Source organism: Pleuronectes platessa, chromosome 2 (genome assembly GCF_947347685.1).
Source record: "Pleuronectes platessa chromosome 2, fPlePla1.1, whole genome shotgun sequence".
NCBI lineage: Eukaryota > Metazoa > Chordata > Actinopteri > Pleuronectiformes > Pleuronectidae > Pleuronectes > Pleuronectes platessa.
This window is the reverse complement of record NC_070627.1, coordinates 4,399,746-4,418,732: the sequence shown is the minus strand read 5'-3', so window position 1 is coordinate 4,418,732 and position 18,987 is coordinate 4,399,746. Positions and strand designations below refer to the sequence as shown.

At 44.0% G+C, this 18,987-nt stretch overlaps 2 protein-coding genes across 3 annotated transcripts; both read right to left on the bottom strand.

Moving 5' to 3' along the window:
- Positions 1-2,134: 2,134 nt before the first annotated feature.
- On the bottom strand, positions 2,135-8,326 carry gpr37l1a (G protein-coupled receptor 37 like 1a). The gene is made up of 2 exons (XM_053443959.1): positions 7,640-8,326; positions 2,135-4,322 (listed from the first exon to the last, which is right to left on the bottom strand). The coding sequence occupies exons 1-2, from the start codon at positions 8,324-8,326 to the stop codon at positions 3,297-3,299; spliced, it is 1,713 nt and encodes a 570-aa protein (XP_053299934.1). The 3' UTR covers positions 2,135-3,296.
- A 1,113-nt stretch (positions 8,327-9,439) lies between these two features.
- On the bottom strand, positions 9,440-18,720 carry nol8 (nucleolar protein 8). Of its 2 annotated transcripts, none has more exons than XM_053443943.1 (18): positions 18,656-18,720; positions 17,443-17,590; positions 17,041-17,103; positions 16,818-16,896; positions 16,351-16,507; positions 15,675-15,973; positions 15,226-15,515; positions 13,283-14,916; positions 12,894-13,100; positions 12,595-12,723; positions 12,197-12,296; positions 11,920-12,052; positions 11,730-11,810; positions 10,949-11,313; positions 10,718-10,862; positions 10,513-10,577; positions 10,245-10,327; positions 9,440-10,089 (listed from the first exon to the last, which is right to left on the bottom strand). In XM_053443943.1, exons 2-18 carry the CDS (start codon positions 17,561-17,563, stop codon positions 10,030-10,032), a joined length of 4,011 nt encoding a protein of 1,336 aa, XP_053299918.1. In that variant the 5' UTR covers positions 17,564-17,590; positions 18,656-18,720; the 3' UTR covers positions 9,440-10,029. The 2 variants fall into 2 exon arrangements, with proteins under 2 accessions (XP_053299918.1, XP_053299922.1); XM_053443947.1 differs by having other exon boundaries at positions 10,718-10,859.
- Positions 18,721-18,987: the final 267 nt, after the last annotated feature.

The following is an 18,987-nucleotide window of genomic DNA, read 5'->3' as shown; positions in this document are numbered from 1 at the left end:
CAGGGCACCCGAGCAGAGAGGAGTTTGGGCTTATCGGGACGGACCACAGCGGTTTCTCCTCCACTGCATCTCGGCCCTCCTTCTCCTCCTCCTCCAGGGCAGCTGGTGGGAGTCGGTGGGAGTCGTGTAGCTTAGCAACTCCCTTGGTGGATGGCAATTGATATGCAGCTTTGTTCAAGTGTCTCTCCCTCCGAGCCAGAGAGGGGGGGGGGGACGTCTGAACAATGCCGGCCTTATTGAAGCTTCCCCTCCTCCTCCTCCTCCTCTTTGCCCAGGCACAGCGACGTGGGAGGACAAATATTTCTGCTCAAAGGGGCCGAGACTCCTCGTGCTGCCCCGGGCCTGGAAATGAGAGTGAATGTGAAGGGTCTACAGGTGTCCACAGGAGAAATGATGGTGTTATACCCACAGAGTGTCTGAAGCAGCTTCTCATCTGTGTTCCTCCAAACTTCTTCTTACTTTTCATAACCTTAATACACTGAAACAGCTCAAATCCTCTTCTGCCTCCTGAGATCTTATTGGATTAAATGTCTTTGGATCTAATTATTAGTATTTGGGGTCCATGATTTGTATTTGTGACCCAGAATTTGTACAAAGCCGAGCTGACCTCAGGCACCAGGTCGCCAATGTAGAGACACACAACCATCACACTCTTATATGGTTAATTTAGAGCCAGCACATTCTGTTGTCAGCCTCCTACATGATCTCAGACTGACTCCCTCATGTTCAGGCTTATGAGGTCAGTTCTGAGGTTCTGAATGAGTTTTGGACCAATCAGATGCCTCCCTGATGGAATGACGACAACATTGAAAGTGCCTCAAACTTCTGTGACGTATAAGATTTGTTTAAAAAAATCTTAATGTAAGAATCTTGGGCCCCGAAAATCATCATATAGGATTTATAATAAAAACAATTATGGCTCCATACATATGTCTGTTTAACACAGAGAATGAGTTTTACTGTGGACGAATGTTACCAGTCAGTGATTGGTCCAGTGTGATAATTAAAATGATATGTCGTTAAATTTGACGCTTTCATTACTTTCTCTTGATTTCAGTTTGTTATCTAATCGAGGATCTGTAGATGTCGATGTAAACGCTAAACTACTCTGTTCTTCATTTCTAAATGTACAGGAGTTTATATACAACTGCAGATATTTGGGTTATATATCTCAAATGTCACTGTATTAACAAAAACCTATAGAATATAATAAAGATATAGATACAAATGTAAATACATTCATTTAGCAATAGGATGTGTATTTTTTGTGTTTTTTAATCTTAGATTTCTATGTATTTTAACGTTCGAAACCATAAGGGAATCGTTTAATTTGATTGTTCATATTTTATGTATTTATGGTGTTTACACTTTGCTTAGACCAAAAAAATATCTTGGACATTTATGTGGAATAACTTGTTCCCACTAAGCCCCAAATGTTTAGATTGAATTGATCAAAATGGAGAAAGAGGTCAGAGCAAGGTCTGAAAACATTTGGGTAAGAGAGGAATTCTTGTCTGCTCCCCCCAGCAACCGGTCACAGAGCGACTGTGTTCATTCAGTCTGCAGAAACTCAAAGGCCAACTGGGATTGTGAAGCTGTGACCTTCAATAATTGAACGATGACAAAAAGGAGCGTCACAGCCGCTTGCTCCTCCAGTGGGAGTCGAGAGCGCAGCAGAGGAACATTCCTTCCAGAGGAGATCAGAGCGGCCGGCAGCCAACTCTCTGTCTCCAGATAGAACGAATCCACACGAGGAGTTTTCACACGTTCACTGAATAAAACTACTGTTTAGGATCAGATACAATGATCCACCAACAGGAAGACTTGGGTTTTCTCCCGTTTCTATTGGCCCTGCACAGTTTTTATGATAAACTCCTATGTTAGAATTTTAAATAATGAATAATAAAGCCACTTTCACAGCTTCATGTCTTGCATTGTAAAAGGTGGAAAAGATTCTATTGCAGTTAATCGTGGAATAAAATTAAACAATCACAGAGCTTCCATTAAGTTAGTATCAGGTAATAAAGTGTAAACCAGACATTAATGATCACACAGGTATCGAAAATAGAAAATCTAAATTTTACTGAGACACACAATGAAACATAATAAAAGTAAAAAACACTTCACACTGTCATGATTCTTCATGATTTATCTCTCACCAGGTTTTTGAAGCTGCGACACACAACTCACATGCAACATGTGAGTGGATCATACATGAGCCACGTGTGACCAGCAAAACACAGTCAAAACAAACAGCAGTGTATATGGACACAGTCTCAGTAGGTCTTCATCTTCAGTTTAACATCATTCTAAAATATCAAAACTCTCCAGTGTTTCTCTCACAGTGCTCAGAGCAGGTAACACCAATATCCTGAATGAGTGTTAGACAATTATTAAAAACTACAACATGTAAAAAACGTAGCATAAAAAAACTGCTAAACTACTGAGTCCTTTAATAACAGGATTAAGTCCATCTAAACTTTTAAATCTAACTCTAGTCTCTGCTCCAGGAGTTCATACAGACTGAGACTAAACGATTATTCCAGTTTATCACAGCTTGGGTTTTATTTAGGTCGTTTTGTGCATCTTATGAATCAGAAGCAAGAACATGATGTCTGAGAGGAGAGAAAATAACCCAGATTATCTTTATTTCATCAGATTATCTGACTCAGATCAGCTTTTCACTCAAATATGACTCTTCTCACTCTAGCTGCTGCTTTATCAGTGATAAAAGGAGGTCTGGTTTAGAGAGTGGATACACGACACCAGCCTGGGAGGTCTGGGTCGGGTTTGGACATAACTTCTGAAAGGACAGGTTTGGTAACGTTAGCTGGTCCATCTATCATCTTGAGTCTTTACACTGCAGGAGTGTAGGCCTTATTCTTCATTAACCAATGAAAACTGTTTCTGTATGAACGGTTCTTTATGCTACTGTTATGTGAAAACACCAAAGGACCATGTTGGAAGCTCAATATCGTCTAAAAAATCGTTGAGTGTTGGAGTTTAAAGACCCAGGAGCTCAAATCAAGAAGGAACAGAACCAGACATGAATGTCCACATACTTTTGGCCTTAAAGTCGAATCTGAGTTCACTTTTATCTCGTTTCCAATCTGATCAACTGACATTTTATTACACTTGACTTGTTCGACTTCTTTTTTGTAACGATCTCAGCTATTTATCTCCGGACGGCCATGTTGTTGTTACTGACATATACGTGATGCACCAAACTACAAATAAGAACAAAGTTTTAATAAACCTAAACGATCCTTTAAAGTTCCACGTGTGGCGGTTCAGTCTCAGCACGGCGTCCCGATAGCAACTGAAGAGTCTTTAGCCCGGTCACAGACGGCCGGGTCTGTCCCCAACAGGCCCTTCATCGGGTCCTCTTTGCTGGACGGAGACAGAGACGATGGAGAGAGGGAAGTGGGCGAGGAGAGGATGGAGGTGGCAGTGGCCGACGCTGAGGAGGACGAGGAGGAGCTGCCGTCGGGGAGGCACTCCTCACAGCAGCAGCAGCAGCAGTCCATGAAGGCCTGGCCCAGGGATCGACACAGGCACAGCAGCAACACCGGCGTCGCAGCGCATCTCACGAACAACAGGAACTGTCCGATCAGGCTGAGCGCCGGCAGAACCACAGCCGGGAGCACGGCCGACTCTGGGATGGAGATGTACGCCAGGGTGATGTTACAGATGCTCTCTGGCAGGTTGCATGTGATGTACAAGATGGTGAGCGCCATCACGATGGAGCGCAGCCGCTGCTCCCTCACGTGCGGCTTTTTCTTTGAGGAGGAGCAGGACGAGGAGGAGGAGGAGGAGCACCGGCCGGGCGGCTTGTCGCCCTCGGGTCTCTGGAGCAGACGCTGGGCCAACACCTGCCTGGTCACCAGGTCGCAGGCCAGAGTGAAGAGCAGCGGCAGACAGAGGTAGCAGCCAAAGATCCACCAGGTCCGGGCCTCGTGGTACGTCAGCACCAGAGAGTAGACGCCCTCTGGGAGCTCGGCAGACGGCTCCCGGACACAGATATCCACTTTGAACACATCTGTCCGGCCCCTGAACGCCGCCATCAGAGAGGCTGCCGGCTGGCTCTGCAGCAGGTGGGCGGGGAGCGTTGGCAGGCTGACGGTTTCCTGGAGGAGCTGCCACAGGAGCAGCTCGGGGGCAGCCAGCACCATGGAGCCCACCCAGATGACGGCCAGCTTGGAGAGGATGGACTGGCACGGCTCCACTTTGGGCGACTGCAGGGGCCCGGGGCCGGTGGCAGCGTGGAACCGATCAATGCTCAGAGCGCAGAGGCTGAACGTGGCCACACCGAGAGACGTCACCTGACAGAGAAAAGATAGAGACGGTGTATAAACAGAAGATAATGACACTTGGTGGAGGTTATTATTTATTAAGGGGGACATATTATGCCCGTTTCACCACAGTTGATATGGTTTCTTGAGGTCTTAATGAAATGTCTGTAACATATTTTGGTCAAAATACCACAAGGATCATTTAAAACACCCAATTTTTACCCTGTCTAAAACAGCCCCCTCCTCAGATTGACCTGTTTTGAGTGCCCCGCCCCCTCACCGGCTAGCGTTAGCTCGCGAGCTAACCGGGCCGGTGGAGCCCGGCTAGCGTTAGCTCGCTCGACCAAGGCCATGTAGCGAGACTCCCTACATGGGCATGGTGAGACTATGACGTTTATTTCGGTCCTAATCCCATTCGACGCACTCTAGCTTATTGTTTCTGACACAGAAGAACCACAACAAATCGCAGAAGTTGTTATGTTCCCGAGTTTTTGGGACGGTAGACACGCCTGATACACAAATTAATGTGTAGAAGCACTACAACAGTGGAATTTTCATTATGTCCCTTTTAAGGATGAATAAAGCCACTAGTGAAACTATGGAAAGTTAAGATATTTTGGCTATTAGTGGTAACTCTGGCTTTATAAATTAAAATAACCTCTGCTTATATGACCCATTACCGTTTTTAGATATATAGTATAAATTAATATGACGCTCTTCAGGTTTTCCTCGTGCACGGTACAGATTCAAGCAGAACAAGACGTCAGACAGATGAACACGGAGCCCGGAGGACGTCCTGCTGCTTGAACCCAAACTTAGAGACCTTCCTCAGTCTTGTTGTGAAAGAGAATCAGTCACAATTACATCAATAAGAGCCTGGGTGGGAAAAAAAACAGCGCTTTATTTAACCTTTTGAATTCGGCTACGAGGAAACACGGGGAGACACAGAGAGAACACAGAGTAATCATGTTGGAACAGGTCTCAGGGACACTTCATTGACGCCTCGTGCACATTAACGCCGCTGATTTTGGCCCAAACCAGAGACTTGTCCTCCTCCTGTGAGAGCTTAATGACTCCAAACAGTTAAAACACAGCTCAAGATAATTAACACCGAGCTCTAATTAGCATGAGAATAGACGAACTAACAGAGTGGCCCAGTGGCAGCTGGCAGCCTGACCCGCTTTAAACTGTTCAATTCAAACTGCTGAAGAGCCTTTTTACTACACACTAGCAAGAAATAAATTCTATTCATTAGCATGAAAATAGGTGAAGCGACAGAAGAGGGGGGGGGGGGGGGGGGGCTCGTTAAAGGCTGTTTAATACAAGCTGTTATTACAAATTAGTCCCACAGGAAATACACTTACGGTGTAAATCTGCTGTTAAGGGGCCTGATTCTTTGCGGATGGAAGCTTCTGGTTTCCATTTCTAGTTTAACCAACCACGTTTGAGCCGGCGATTTTTGTTAACTGTTATTTTTTGTTTGCAAATTGTTTCATTATAATTAATTGATTGATAAGTTGATTTGTTGACACTTTATTGACAGTTAATTGCTTAATTGAAAACCTAATTGGCTGATTAATCAATTAAAATATATAAGAAAAATAATAAGAAATACTTAATCCTCCTGCAAAAGAAATTTTTTAAAAATATCCTTAATTTTGTGTATGTTATAAAACGTGATATATTTTTTTTTACCCATTTTCAGTCTTCTGATTCAGCAGCTGAACAGAATTCTCCATCTTTCTGTGTATCCTTGAAAACTCTGCAGCTGTAAATAAACAGCCCAGCTGTTGTTTACTACATTTATGTATTTCACCGTTTGTCTCTGAGCTGCAGAAGAAGAGTCGCTTCACGGTGGGCCCCCCCCCTCCCCCCCCCCAGCCCCTCCTTATCACAACAGACGGGTGAAGAGCCCATAACAGCTCGTCTGTTCTAAGTAAAGACTCAGAGTGTGAGGAGCATGGAGACACAATCAGGCCTTTCAGCACAGACGTCTGTTTATTAAACTTCAGAATGAGTCCATCATGGGGGTGCGACAACAACAGTGACAGTGTGAAACCAGGCTGTTGATCATCAGAGGAACTTGTTTGTTTTAAACTGTGAAACGTGTTGGATTAATGCAGATTAATATCAGAGTTCTGGTCCAGTCTCTCATTTGAGTCGCTCAGAAGTGAGAGCTGCAGATTTTAATATCAATGTAAATGAACTATATTTTGGTTTTGGCCCGCAAGTGTGATAAATAAAGAATCTGAAGGCCTGGATTTTGGGAAACTCACTATAACTTTAAATGCTTATTTTATGGATCATTGTCATATCTCTCTGAAGTCGTGGTGTGTCCCTGAGGGTTGTAACGGTTGTTTTAAGTATTTAGTGCTTTCTGTTTATAGGTGTTTTGAGCAGCTTATTTGTTTTGAGTATTTTGTGGATCGGTGGTGTCACTTTGCTTTCAGTAGTAATATTTTATGGATAATTTTAGCATCCCTGTGAATTTGTTTTGATTCTTTGAAGCTCATTCGGGTTGTTTAGAGTATTTTACGGAGGCAATGGTGTCTCTTGAAGTAGTTGCCTTTATGGATAATCCTAGTATCAGAGGTGTCTCTTTGTTTTATGGATAATTTTAGCATCATAGTGGAGGAACTCTGAGCCTCTTTGTGGTCATCATGGATCTTTTTTAAACATAACAGCTCTCAAATGTCGAGTGTGAACTGAGCAGGCTGAGCCGGGAAGAGGAGGCAGATCCAGTGGATGGAGGAGCTGCACCTCGACGTTGATTGCCACTCGCCAATGGACAAAATTAAGAAGCCGAGAAGAAGAAGACGAAGAAGAAGGAGTAGAAGTAGAAGAACATGTAGAAGTAGAAGAAGAAGGAGTAAGAAGGAGTAAGAAGGAGTAGAAGAAGTAGAAGAAGTAGAAGTAGAAGAAGACAAAGAACGAGTAAGGAGTAGAAGAACATGTAGAAGTAGGAGTAGAAGAAGTTGAAGAAGGCAAAGAAGGAGTAAGAAGAACATGTAGAAGTAGGAGTAGAAGAAGTTGAAGAAGATGAAGAAGATGAAGGAGTAAGAAGGAGTAGAAGAACAGGTAGAAGTAGAAGAAGAAGAAGTTGAAGAAGATGAAGAAGGAGTAAGAAGGAGTAGAAGAACAGGTAGAAGTAGAAGAAGAAGAAGTTGAAGAAGATGAAGAAGGAGTAAGAAGGAGTAGAAGAACATGTAGAAGTAGAAGTAGAAGAAGAAGTTGAAGAAGACGAAGAAGGAGTAAGAAGGAGAAGAAGAACATGTAGAAGTAGAAGTAGAAGAAGTTGAAGAAGTACAAGTAGAAGAAGAAGCAGAACACCTGTATGACCTTCTCACCTCCAGGTAGGGCACGAGCCGACAGGACAGGTCTCCGAGCAGCCTCTTGAGAGTGAGCTCGTGGAACACGACCACCGGGAGACAGAAGAAGAGAACGAGGAAGTCGCACAGGGCCATCCCGGCCAGGACGCAGTTCCACGCGCTCTTCAGGTAGAAGTTGTGCCAGACGATGCACATGAGCGCGAGGTTCCCCACGATGCCCGCGGCGAACAGCACGAGCGCCAGCAGCATGATGGCGTACGCCCAGTACTCGCCGCCCGACACCGGGAGCAGCGGGTTGAGGAGCCCGGAGCCGGAGGAAAGGTTACCCGGCGGGGCGGTGCTGCGCCGGTCGGTCCGCGGTGTGGTGAAGAAGCCGCTCGGGTCGTCGTAACGCCGCGGTTGCCCGATACCGCTCGGCTGGTGCGGGTCTCTTCTCCCGGTGCCCCCATCTTTAGCCCCGCGGGCGACTCGCTTCAGTTCGGCATCTCTCAAACGCTCCACCCGTTGTGCAAGCGTCCTCTCCGGGGAGAAGGACTCCTCCGCCCGCTGCGCCTCCAGCCCCGGGTGAGCCTCCGGGTGGAGGTGACGGAGCCCCGGGTGAGACTCCGGGTGGAGGTGACGGAGCCCCGGGTGAGCCTCCGGGTGGAGGTGACGGAGCTCCGCGCTCCGGACGAAGAGGAACAGCAGAAAGAAAACCGGGAACATCTTCACCGACGATCGAGGAGCAGCTGGTCCGTGTTCGCTGCGTCTTCCTCAGACAGGAGCTGCTGCAGGGGTCCTGAGATGAAGAGTCTCCATGGAGGTGCTGGTCCTGAGGAAACTTCTGAGACTGAGGCTCCTCTTCCTCTTCACGTGCTCTTCATCTGCATCAACATCAACACCCAGCTTCCGGCCATAAACTTCAACATAAATCAAAACCGGAAGGGAAAACTTTTTCCTTTTAAACACGAAGGATGCTTCAGAGGCTTCAGAAGTTTAAATCTAGTTTAGTTCAGTAAATATTATAAATATAAAATAATAAAAAGATAAAAACGTAAAAAAATTGTTTATATGAACTCAAATAAATATTAAAGTTAAGAATATATAAATACAGAATCTCAAAGACAACATTTTCATTGAAAACCAGAGCATTTCTAATTCTATTTTTAATGTAAATAAATGTACATTTTCATTACACAGATAACTTCAAGATATGTATTAGAAAACTGAGCATGAGATGTTTTATTATGTCACATCATCTTCCCAATTTCCTCAAGTAGTAAAAGAATCAAACAAGGTACCCTCAGACCTGAGTCCTCCTAAATTCAAACAGCTCCACACACTCAGATATCAGTCTTCTTAATATGTCTGATTTATTCCCCCATCAATTCTTCCACCTCTGATCCAGATCTGCACAATGTTTTCTTGGTAATCCGTCCAATAGTTAATTTTGCTTACAACCGAACAATCAAGGTGAAAGTATAAAGTGGTAATAAATGATCAGTGACATCAAAAGTAAATGTGTGGACTCTACTGTGCATTATACTGTATGATTCACTACAGAGGAAAACTATCATTGATGCAGTAAAACAAGACTTTATATAAACAAAGAATCTGTCATTTGTATTTATTTATAGAGAAATGAGTTTATAACATTTCCCCACCAGTTTGATGAGGACACTAACCAGAGCTGCGATGATTTATCGACTAATGGACAAACGGCTACCTCCAAAATTAACAAAGTTGAACCAACACCTCATTGAAAATTAACATTATAGTCTTTATGATTTATTGTATTTAGTCTCATTGCGGTGGATCTAATTAACAGGACACCGAGTGTATTCTCACAAACACAAAGCTTTATTTCAAAATATACAAAATATCATTTCACTTTATTTTAAACCACAAAGTGACGCTGAATCATCTCATCAGAACTACTGTCATGATGCAAAAACCTAAATGAGTCACTGTCCAATCACAACAATCTAATGACAACCTTCAGTCTCAGGTCCAGAGAAACAAGTCGCGAGATGTTTGGAGGATCAAACTGAGAATGAATAGATTATAGGCCAAGAAATAACTTCAACCCTGAATCCTGAGACAAGACTCGAAGATAAAATGATGCAGAAATGATGTCCGACCTTTGATATTCATTTTATTATTAAATTCAATATCTATTCGTTAGATCCTCTGTATCTGCTGCTGACTGATTACAAAATATCTCTGAGGATTAACTAGAATTGAATAATGCATTTTCTATTCTGATGATCTCCATGTTTTGCTTCAAGTCTGCGTCTTCAGCTGCGGTTTGTTCTCTCTCCTGTTGACTGTTGAAATCCATGACAACAAATCAAACGAGAGGAAAGAAATCTGCTAACTTTAGACGTCCAGACCAGAGTATTCAAACTGACACAGACTTCCCATCATCCTCAGCTCTTCAGGGAGACCTTCAGCTTTCTGCGGGCGTCCTTGTGTTTCTTGCGATACTCCTGTGGAAATAACAACGTAGAAATCACAAATACGAGGTTGTTATGAAGTTGAGTCTTGCATCTGTTAATAAAAAAATCAGTTTTGTGGAGGTACTGCTTCAATGTTGAAGTTATGTTATTAACAAATATGTTTCCTGATGTAAACGGATGTGTACCTGTCTGAGTGTGGTCCTCCGCTCGTCCCACTGCTCCATCTGCTCCTCCAGCTGAGAGGGACGACAGAACAACCTCGGGCCCTCTGATGGAGGTGGAGAGGAGGGGTGAGACATCAACATAACATTTCAGGAAGTCATATTGTTCTCAGACAAACATTTTAAATATACACGATAATTTAACCTGCTTCCTGAAGGCCATGTGATCAAATCTCCACATAATCTATGAAGTGCCAAGGTCCCTGATGGAGCTTGAATGATAATACCTCACCTGCCAATCTGCTGTCCTCAGGGTAGAAGAAGAAGAGGAGGCCGGTCTTTGCAGGAGTCTCTGCTCTGTTAACAGCAACACAAACACATTCAGACGAGGCTTCATTCGAACAGACATGAATTATAGAGTCGATCTGCTGCTCTGTAATAGAGTAGGGAACTTGTGTGCAGGGAATTTGACAGAATTTGTTCTCAATTATTCTCACTCTGTGGTTTTTGGTGTAGAAATGATCTGCTCCTCCACCATCTCCTGATCCTCATCCTCCTCCTCTGAGCTGCTGTCTTGGAAACGTGGGTCTTGTTGCCATGAAACCTTTGGTCCCTGGATATTCTCCACCTTGTACTCGGCTGCTTAGAGAGCGACAGATTACAAAGATTTCGTAAAACAAATATTACCTCCAAGAGAGTCTGAGGTAAATATTTGAGATTCAACTTACCCGTTTCTTTACTCTCTTTTTCTGCATCGTCTTCAAAGAAGGAGAATTTAAATCCAGACTCCTGTTTGTCTGCCTCAGCAGAGACGACAGACGTCAACGGAGTCGGCTTCTCCTCCTCCTCTTCCTCTTCTTCTTCTTCTTCTTCTTCTTTCCCTTTTTTCTCCTCTACATCTTCTTGGTCCCAGGTTGTCTTATCTTCTTCTTCTTCTCCTTCTTGTTGTACTGCTACTTCTTCTTCTTCAGCGATGTCATCCTTTGTCGAACCAAACACGGCCTTCAGGTCTCCAGACACGTCATAATAAATGTCTTTAGAAACCTCCGGAAGCTTCTGAGCCTCTTCCCTCTTCTTCCTCCTGGCCGACTTGCTGTGGAGACGGCAGATCAGAAGACAGTCTTACTCCACATGATGCAGTTGAGTGTACATTCTAATTGAATGAGTACTTTGGTGGTTTTCTATATGAGGACTTTCAATTGAACTGCAGCGACATTGAGATATAACTCTTTGCATATTGATATGTGGTGTTCCACAAGGCTCAATCCTGGGTCCCATCCTGTTCTCTAAAGAAGCTTGCAAAGAATTCTAACACTCTTACTTTTTTGACATTTCATCATAAGGATTAAATTGACCTAATTGAAAGTCAGTACTGCATGTACTACCACAAATATATAATATATTTTTTTTTTGACAAATGTATCAAAATAAAGTCTTTATTAATGGAATTCGCCTTATATCAATCCAATACATCTTAATCATTCTTATTCACAGTGTCCATGATCGTACCTCTCTTTGTTTTCCTCTGGTTTGGTCTCAAACGCAGCATGTTCCTCTCTGCTGGGGTCGTAGTGCAGCACTGACACGTCTCTGCAAACACACATTTTCATTTATTAATTCATCTATCGAACGTAACCTGATGAGACACAAAGTTCCAGTTCAGAAGTGGTGGTGGGACCAGTGTGTGTGTGTGTCACACCTGAAGGTCTTGGCTTTGCTAGCAGTCTTGCTGCTGCAGGTTTGTTGGCTGCTGCCGAGGACGCTCTGCATGATGAACAGGTTCTTCTTCCTCTCCTCATCCAGAGCCTCATCATCCTTTGTCGTCTTCACCTCTGAATCATAAAACGTCAGTTTATTTATGTTAATAAATAGTATAATAGATGCTGACAGGTTTCATATTAGTGGAAAGAGTTATAAACAATAAAAAAGGCAACAGATAACTGGACTCAAATGTTTCTATAATTTGCAACACCTACCCTCCCCTGACTCTTCGTCTTTGCCCTCGTCTTCATCCAGGAAGCGAGAATCCATCCGGAATCGCTCGTCTGCCCCGAAGTGAGACTGTAGCTTCATCAGCTGGACACACACACAAACAACAAACCAACATCAGAATCATGTTCGTCCCATTCTTATAATAATGTTTGATTGCTTTAAAGTCTGGATCAGATATTTATTTTTCTCCAGAGGATACATCTCTATATTCGGATCTCATTCATTCAGTTCTACAAAATATCTGAGCCCTGTCGGTTCTCCTGAGGAGATGACGTGTCTGGAATATGAACAGGACACTTAGATATTAAATGATAAAAAGAACAAGCAGAGAGCCTGTAAAAGGGAACAAACAGCACAGCATCATGTGAACTTGTCTTCTCACCTTCTGACCGGCTCGACCTTCAAACTCAGGTCTGACGTCAAATCTGCTGCCATCCTGCTCTTCATCACCACCCTCTTCATCGTCATCACTGCCGCCAAACAGCTGAGGGCCTGACTGCTTCAGACGCACCTAAATACACACACACACAAACATGGAACAAGAGAAACTATGAGGTTGCCACAACTTTCAGGCTAAATGTTCGTATTAGATGATAAATGAAAAATAAATAAAATGATAAATTCGTCAAATAAACTTGCAGGTAGATTTGAACTTAAACTCATCTGAGCTGGTTCCCTCACCTTCTCTTTTGTCTGTTTTTTCTCATTGGCCGATGCCTCATCATCCGTGGTCTCGTCCTCTGAATCTGATTGGCTGTCCTTGAGCAGGGTCTTCTTTTTTGACATTGTGACATCTGAGGTTTTCTGCTGCACATCTTCATCACCATCATCCTCCTCATCATCAGAGCCAAAGACAATATGTTTCCCTGCTCCTGGTTTTGGAGTATCCTGATGGAGAATAAGGTAATGTGAAAATATTAGATTGATTGTTTACGGGTCTTCCACATCAATGTAAAGCTTGATTTCCTCAGCGCCCAATTACAGATGAGTTAAAAATGGATAAGAAGTGCACCCACAGAATTCTCTACTATTTTACTAATCTCTAATTATTCTAATAACATCACACTCACCACGTTGGAGAGAGCTCCCTGTATGAGCTTCTTGTGTTCTTCGGCCTCCTTCATTCTCTGCTGGACGGCAGCGAGTCTCCTCGTGTTGGCCTTCCTCTGCTGCTCCTTTTCCTCCTTGGCTCCTAACTTCACCCGAGAGAGAACCTGCACCTTCTCTTCCTCCTCTTCGCTGGAGGAGGAGCAGGAGGAGGAGGACTCGCTGTGAGGAACAGGGGGAGTTGCTGTTTTCCCAACATCTTTGGCAGAGACAATTTCTTGTTCGTCCTCGTCTTCCTCAGAGGAGGAGCTGGAGGATGAAGGTAAAGTCTTTGCTGTAGCTTTGGCTGACGGAACAGCCCGACTAGCCTTCCTCCTCTGCTCCTCTTCCTCCTCATCGTCGCTGCTGGAGGAGGGACCTGTCTCCGGTTTCTCAGTATTAACAGCAGATTTATTTGGAACTTTAGTAGCAGCCTTGTTCTTCACTACCTTCACCACCTTCACCACCTTCACAACTTCCTCCTCCTCCTCCTCCTCCTCCTCATCATCATCGTCGCTGCTGGAGGAGGGACTTGTCTCCGGTTTCTCAGTATTAACAGCAGATTTATTTGGAACTTTAGTAGCAGCCTTGTTCTTCACTACCTTCACCACCTTCACAACTTCCTCCTCCTCCTCTTCCTCTTCCTCCTCACTGCTCTCTGTCTTCTTTGTTTCTTTGTGTTTTCCTTTGCTCAAACTTTTACTAGTTTTGCTTTCAGCTGCTTTCTGGTCCACTTGAGGAGCTTCTGAGTGCAGCTTGTGTCTTTTGACCACACTTCCTGTTTTCTCCTCCTGCTGCTGCTCCTCTCTCTGTCTCTTCGGGCAGTCGTTTGTTTCTAATCCCTTGTACAATGTCTTTGTTCCCTGGAAGGCCGGCAGCATCCCTTTCCTCTTCTTCTTCTTGTCGTCATCGCTGCAGTAGCCCCGCATGAGGGAGGCGAGGATCTCTTCTGGCGTGGTGCCTTTCTTGGGTTGTTTTGTGACGCCAGATATGAGGTTAGCTTCTTTTTCGGAGCTGCCGCTAGGGATGCTGGGAGCTGTAGTCTCAGAGGTCTGCGTGGCTTCTTCAGCTAGCCTCTGTAGATCAGCCATGGTGATCTCCAGACGGGTGACGTTAGAAAACATGGCTTCATAATCGTCATCATCGTCATCATCATCATCATCATCATCATCATCATCCTCCTCCTCCTCCTCATCATCCTCATCATCATCATCATCCTCAGAGTCTGAGGAAGAGGACTTCACAACAGGGAGAACTGCCAACATCTTACACTGGTTGCTGCTTTTTTTCTGAGAAGGGGCGGAAGTTATTTGATCTTCAGCATCTGCTGAATCCTTCACCTTCTCCACCTCCTCCTTCTCCTCCTTCTCCTCCTTCTCCTCCTCCTTCTCCTCCTCCTTCTCCTCCTTCGCTGCTGCTGCAGCTTTACTTTTCTTCTTCAACTTTTTCTTCCTATCCGTGTTGTTCCCTGAGCTGTTTTCTGCAGCGGGCTGTGTCTGTTTCTCCTGCGATGGAGCTGGAGGAGGAAGAAGAGGAGGAGCCGGAGGTTTCCTGGATGCAAGGAGTTCATCTGTGTCAGCAGAATCATAGTCATCCTCGTCTTTGTCATCTGGCCTACCTGGAACCAGAGAGAAAAACATTTCACATTTCAAAGCACAATTAAACAAGATTGGTTTGATCACTTGATATTTGCACAGATCCTTCTTATTTAATTACTATCATGTTTGTGGCGTTGCTTGCCAGCACACAAACTATAGGTGGGAGGTCAGAGTCAGAAATCTAGACACCTGAACTCTTATGCCCCCCCCCCGGTTAAATCCCTGGAAAATATCTTGGAACCCGGAGAACAAGCAAACTCCACACAGACAGATGATGAGGAGACAGATTCTTAATCTCAAAATAAGTGAAAGCCCAGATGAAAACTCACAGGAACGTCCCGACTTCACCAGGTAGTCTAATCCAACCACTTCCAGTTTATCATCCTCCACTTCCTGCCCCAGTGCACCACGGGAGGTTTTCTGATTGGCCACCATTATGCGGATTTCGTCGTCCGAATCCAGATCGTAGCCGTTTAAAGGCAACAACTTCCTCGGAGCCGGTCTTTGGTTGGTTGGGAGTTGAAATCCGTTGCTGAAAGGTTCAGGTTTGGGCTTGGGCTTGGGGACCAGGACAGGGACAGGGACAGGGAAAGGGACGGAATGAACAGTCGGCTCCAATCTGAGAGGAAACAACAGGAAGGAGAGATTTAATGCGAGCAGAGTGACACATCATGAAAAATGAATCAAGTGACACATAAAAGTCCTTAAACATTTCAAACTAAATACCAAACCAGTGGAACTTCAAGGACACACTCTGAGCAGCAGAACACATTGTTACCTGGTTGCGCTCACTGCGTCACTGGAGCTGGTCACGCTTTTCCGACTCTTTTTGGGTTTTGGGGGCACATATGGAGGGAACTCGCCCCGCCTCTTTTTGCTGATGTCATCGTCCCCTCCCTGCACCTCCCAGGTGAGCTGGGTGATGGGGGTGTGCTGGTCCTCTTCACCTCGGTCCAGCTTGCGGATGTTGTGGCTGTATTTGGACGGGTCATAGTTCAGGGTTCGAGCTTTGCTGCCTTTCCGACACCGGAGCTGCAGGATGGGGAGGACTCGTCCAAACTTACTGACCACCCAGTCCTGAAAGCAGAGCAGCCAGAGGACAGTCAACACCAGGGGACTGTTGAAATCATTTCAACATGCAGTGGCCTGATATAAGATATAATACAGCACCAAGACAGACAGGAAGCAAGAAAGAGAACTAACCTAATTGTTGTGTATTCTTAGATTATATATTTGTGTTCGTTTTCAATTCTGACTGTCAAACTATATGATAAAAGTTATATGAGCCACACCAGACATCAGTGACATCGATTCATAGGATACAGCTGACAAAATGTGTTATAAAAGATGTAATTATATATATTCTTTCTCAGCTACACTATAGATGTCCTGTCTCATAGTCTCTCTCTCTCCCCGGGGTCCTGATAGAAACAGGAAGCTGTTGATGACCTGACCTCGTGTCCCGGGACTTCGGTCCCTGGCACTGCAGCGCTCATGTGGAAGTTGTCCACGCCGGCTTTGCTCAGCGAGTCGATCAGCTTCTTCTTCTTGTCTTCAGCTGCAGGCGGCTGGAGGCGCTGCTCCTCCGCCTCCTGTCGCTCCTGAGCTAGTCTGAAACACAAAAAGTTAAAAATGTCAACCACTCTGGCTACAGCTTCTCTGATTTAACTAATTAACTCTGTTTGATTTAGCTATAAACTGAATAACTGTTGGACAAATCAAAACATTTGAAGATTTCAGGTTGGAGGCTGAGGAGCTATGACAGACATTAAAAAAATATATATATTGACAAACCTCTGACTCTTTACAGCAGAATTTAAAGATTGATCAATAAGTAATAATTAGCAGATTAGTTTATTTCATCTTTCTCTCGGCTCAGAGTCAAGTCCAAAGACTTCAGGTGAGATGAACCTGGCTTTACCTCTGCAGGACACTCTCCTTGGCATTTTCAATCTGCAGAGTTCCTCCTTTCCATTTGGATTTGTTCAGCACCGTCATACCTGAGGAGAAAGGAAGTATACACATATACTCTTCTGGCATGGTGCTTTACATATATACATATACGAGTATTATGCATGATTTCATTTTGTTTAAAGACACTGAAACAAGGGAAACTGATCTTTGAGGTTCGGTTATTCACTCACATCTCTTCAGGTCAGCTTCTGAAATGTTGATGTTGATGTAGCTGAAGGTTTTGTAAGGAACTCCTGCAGGAGAACAACATTAGTCAGGACACATGCAGCAGTTGGATTATAATCAAACGATCAACACCGAGTTTGTTGGAACAGTGAGTGTTGATGTCTAAGATTTAAAATTCAAATAACTTAAAACTATGAAGTGAATTTAATTCCGTGCATCAATAAAATTGCTGTTCAGCAGGTGCTTCTCAACTACAGATAACATGCTATCCAACAACAAATGTCCTGTTATACCGACCATAATAACTTGGATGAATAGTGTAGTTATCTGAACTGAGTTTAGGATCTTATAGTTTACAGCAACAGATTAAATAGCGGGTGAATGTCGGTGTCCAGTGAATTTCTCACCGTCATCGTCTCTCCTGGTCCGTAGCTCAACATCTTGCACTTCTCCAAACTTCCCAAATCGATCCTTCAGATCCTTCTGAGTGATTGTGTGGCTCAAGCCACCGATGTACAGCCGCTGCATTTCTCCGTGTCCACACCGACGCTGTCACTGCACAACAGTAAACACCAGCATCAGCCACCTACCATCACACCATCCCTTTATCAAGCAATGGATGGGAGCAGGGTTTGATGAACCAGAAGGCTTGAACCTTTACATTGCCAGTTATGTTTGATCAATCAGGGATAAGTTAATAAACTAGAAATGTACAATCACAATGATAACGATGAATTAATTGTCAGTTTTAATTCTGTGCACAATGGCGCAGCAGCCCTGGATCAGACTTGTCCTGCTGCACCTGTATTAATCCTCAGCACGTACCCAATACCATATAACCAAAATTGATAATTATAAATCGGACCCCCTTGCTCGATTCAAGTGGTATCCCCCAGGGCTCTCCATTTGGCCCAATCCTGTTCAGTATACATGAATGATCTGCCTTCTGTTTTGGGAAAATGTGTTTTCCTTATGGTTGCTGACGATACTTTTATTTCTTCCCATTGTAAACCGGCAAACAAGGTTCAATATAATCTAACCTAAGTCATGTTGAAGTTCACATCCTGGCTTAACCATTGTTATTCGCAGTTGAATGCATCTAAAAGAGAGTGTGTGTAATTTTCTCCAAAAGCAACAACATAGAAATACTTAGGGACACACAAACTCCAAGTTTAGTTTCAAAACAGCAGACACACATAGACACGGTTTCTAATAAACTCAGTTCTAGGCCATGTAGAGATGTTTAGTGTTTTAATCAATTAAGTCTAGTGATGAACTATTCCAGGGATCACGCTGAAAGGAAACTCTCTCGTCACTTTTAGTAGTTCAGTGTTCCTGATAGTTATCTCGATAAAGGTGAAGTGACACAATACAGATCAGCTCCTGCAGCCTCCACAAGACCCATGAAGCTGAATGAGGCAGATCCCACCCAGCATGCTGACTTCACCAGGGAGACCTTAAACTACCACCACCACCACCACACTCCCAGTGCCACCACACCACCACACTCCCAATTCCACCACACCTGGAGCTACACGTGCTTATAGCGGAGCGGACTGTGTCGTCACCAACAAATATCAACAAATATTATCGACAGACAAAAAATAATCAAATGTTTACCTCACATGTGTCCAGCTGGTGTCACTGTCAACTCTGTCCGGGTCGGTCCCGTCGACTTTCCCTTCCGTGCTTGTCCCCGCAGCCCCTGAAACGTTCCGCTGTGTTTCAATTACAACCAGAGTGAAATTAAATAAAACATAATGTATTTAAAAATAAAGAAATAAAGTCTATATAAGTTAATGATGACAGAAGATGTTATTAACTGTTCACCGCTAATTAACATCAACAATAAACAAATCACTTCCTGATGGCTCATCAAGCTCAAACCACAGAGGGGACCCTCATAATTTCCATGTCTGACAAACATTTGATTATTGTCTATTAAAAGCAAT

Coding starts and splice junctions, on each gene's coding strand:
- gpr37l1a (XM_053443959.1), bottom strand. CDS start 8,326: ATGTTCCCGGTTTTCTTTCTGCTGTTCCTCTTCGTCCGGAGCGCGGAG. Junction 4,323..7,639: donor GGCTCGTGCCCTACCTGGAG/GTGAGAAGGTCA, acceptor TTTCTCTGTCAG/GTGACGTCTCTCGGTGTGGC.
- nol8 (XM_053443943.1), bottom strand. CDS start 17,563: ATGCAGCGGCTGTACATCGGTGGCTTGAGCCACACAATCACTCAGAAG. Junction 12,724..12,893: donor AAAAACAGACAAAAGAGAAG/GTGAGGGAACCA, acceptor GTGTGTATTTAG/GTGCGTCTGAAGCAGTCAGG. Junction 10,328..10,512: donor TGAGGACAGCAGATTGGCAG/GTGAGGTATTAT, acceptor CACCTCCATCAG/AGGGCCCGAGGTTGTTCTGT.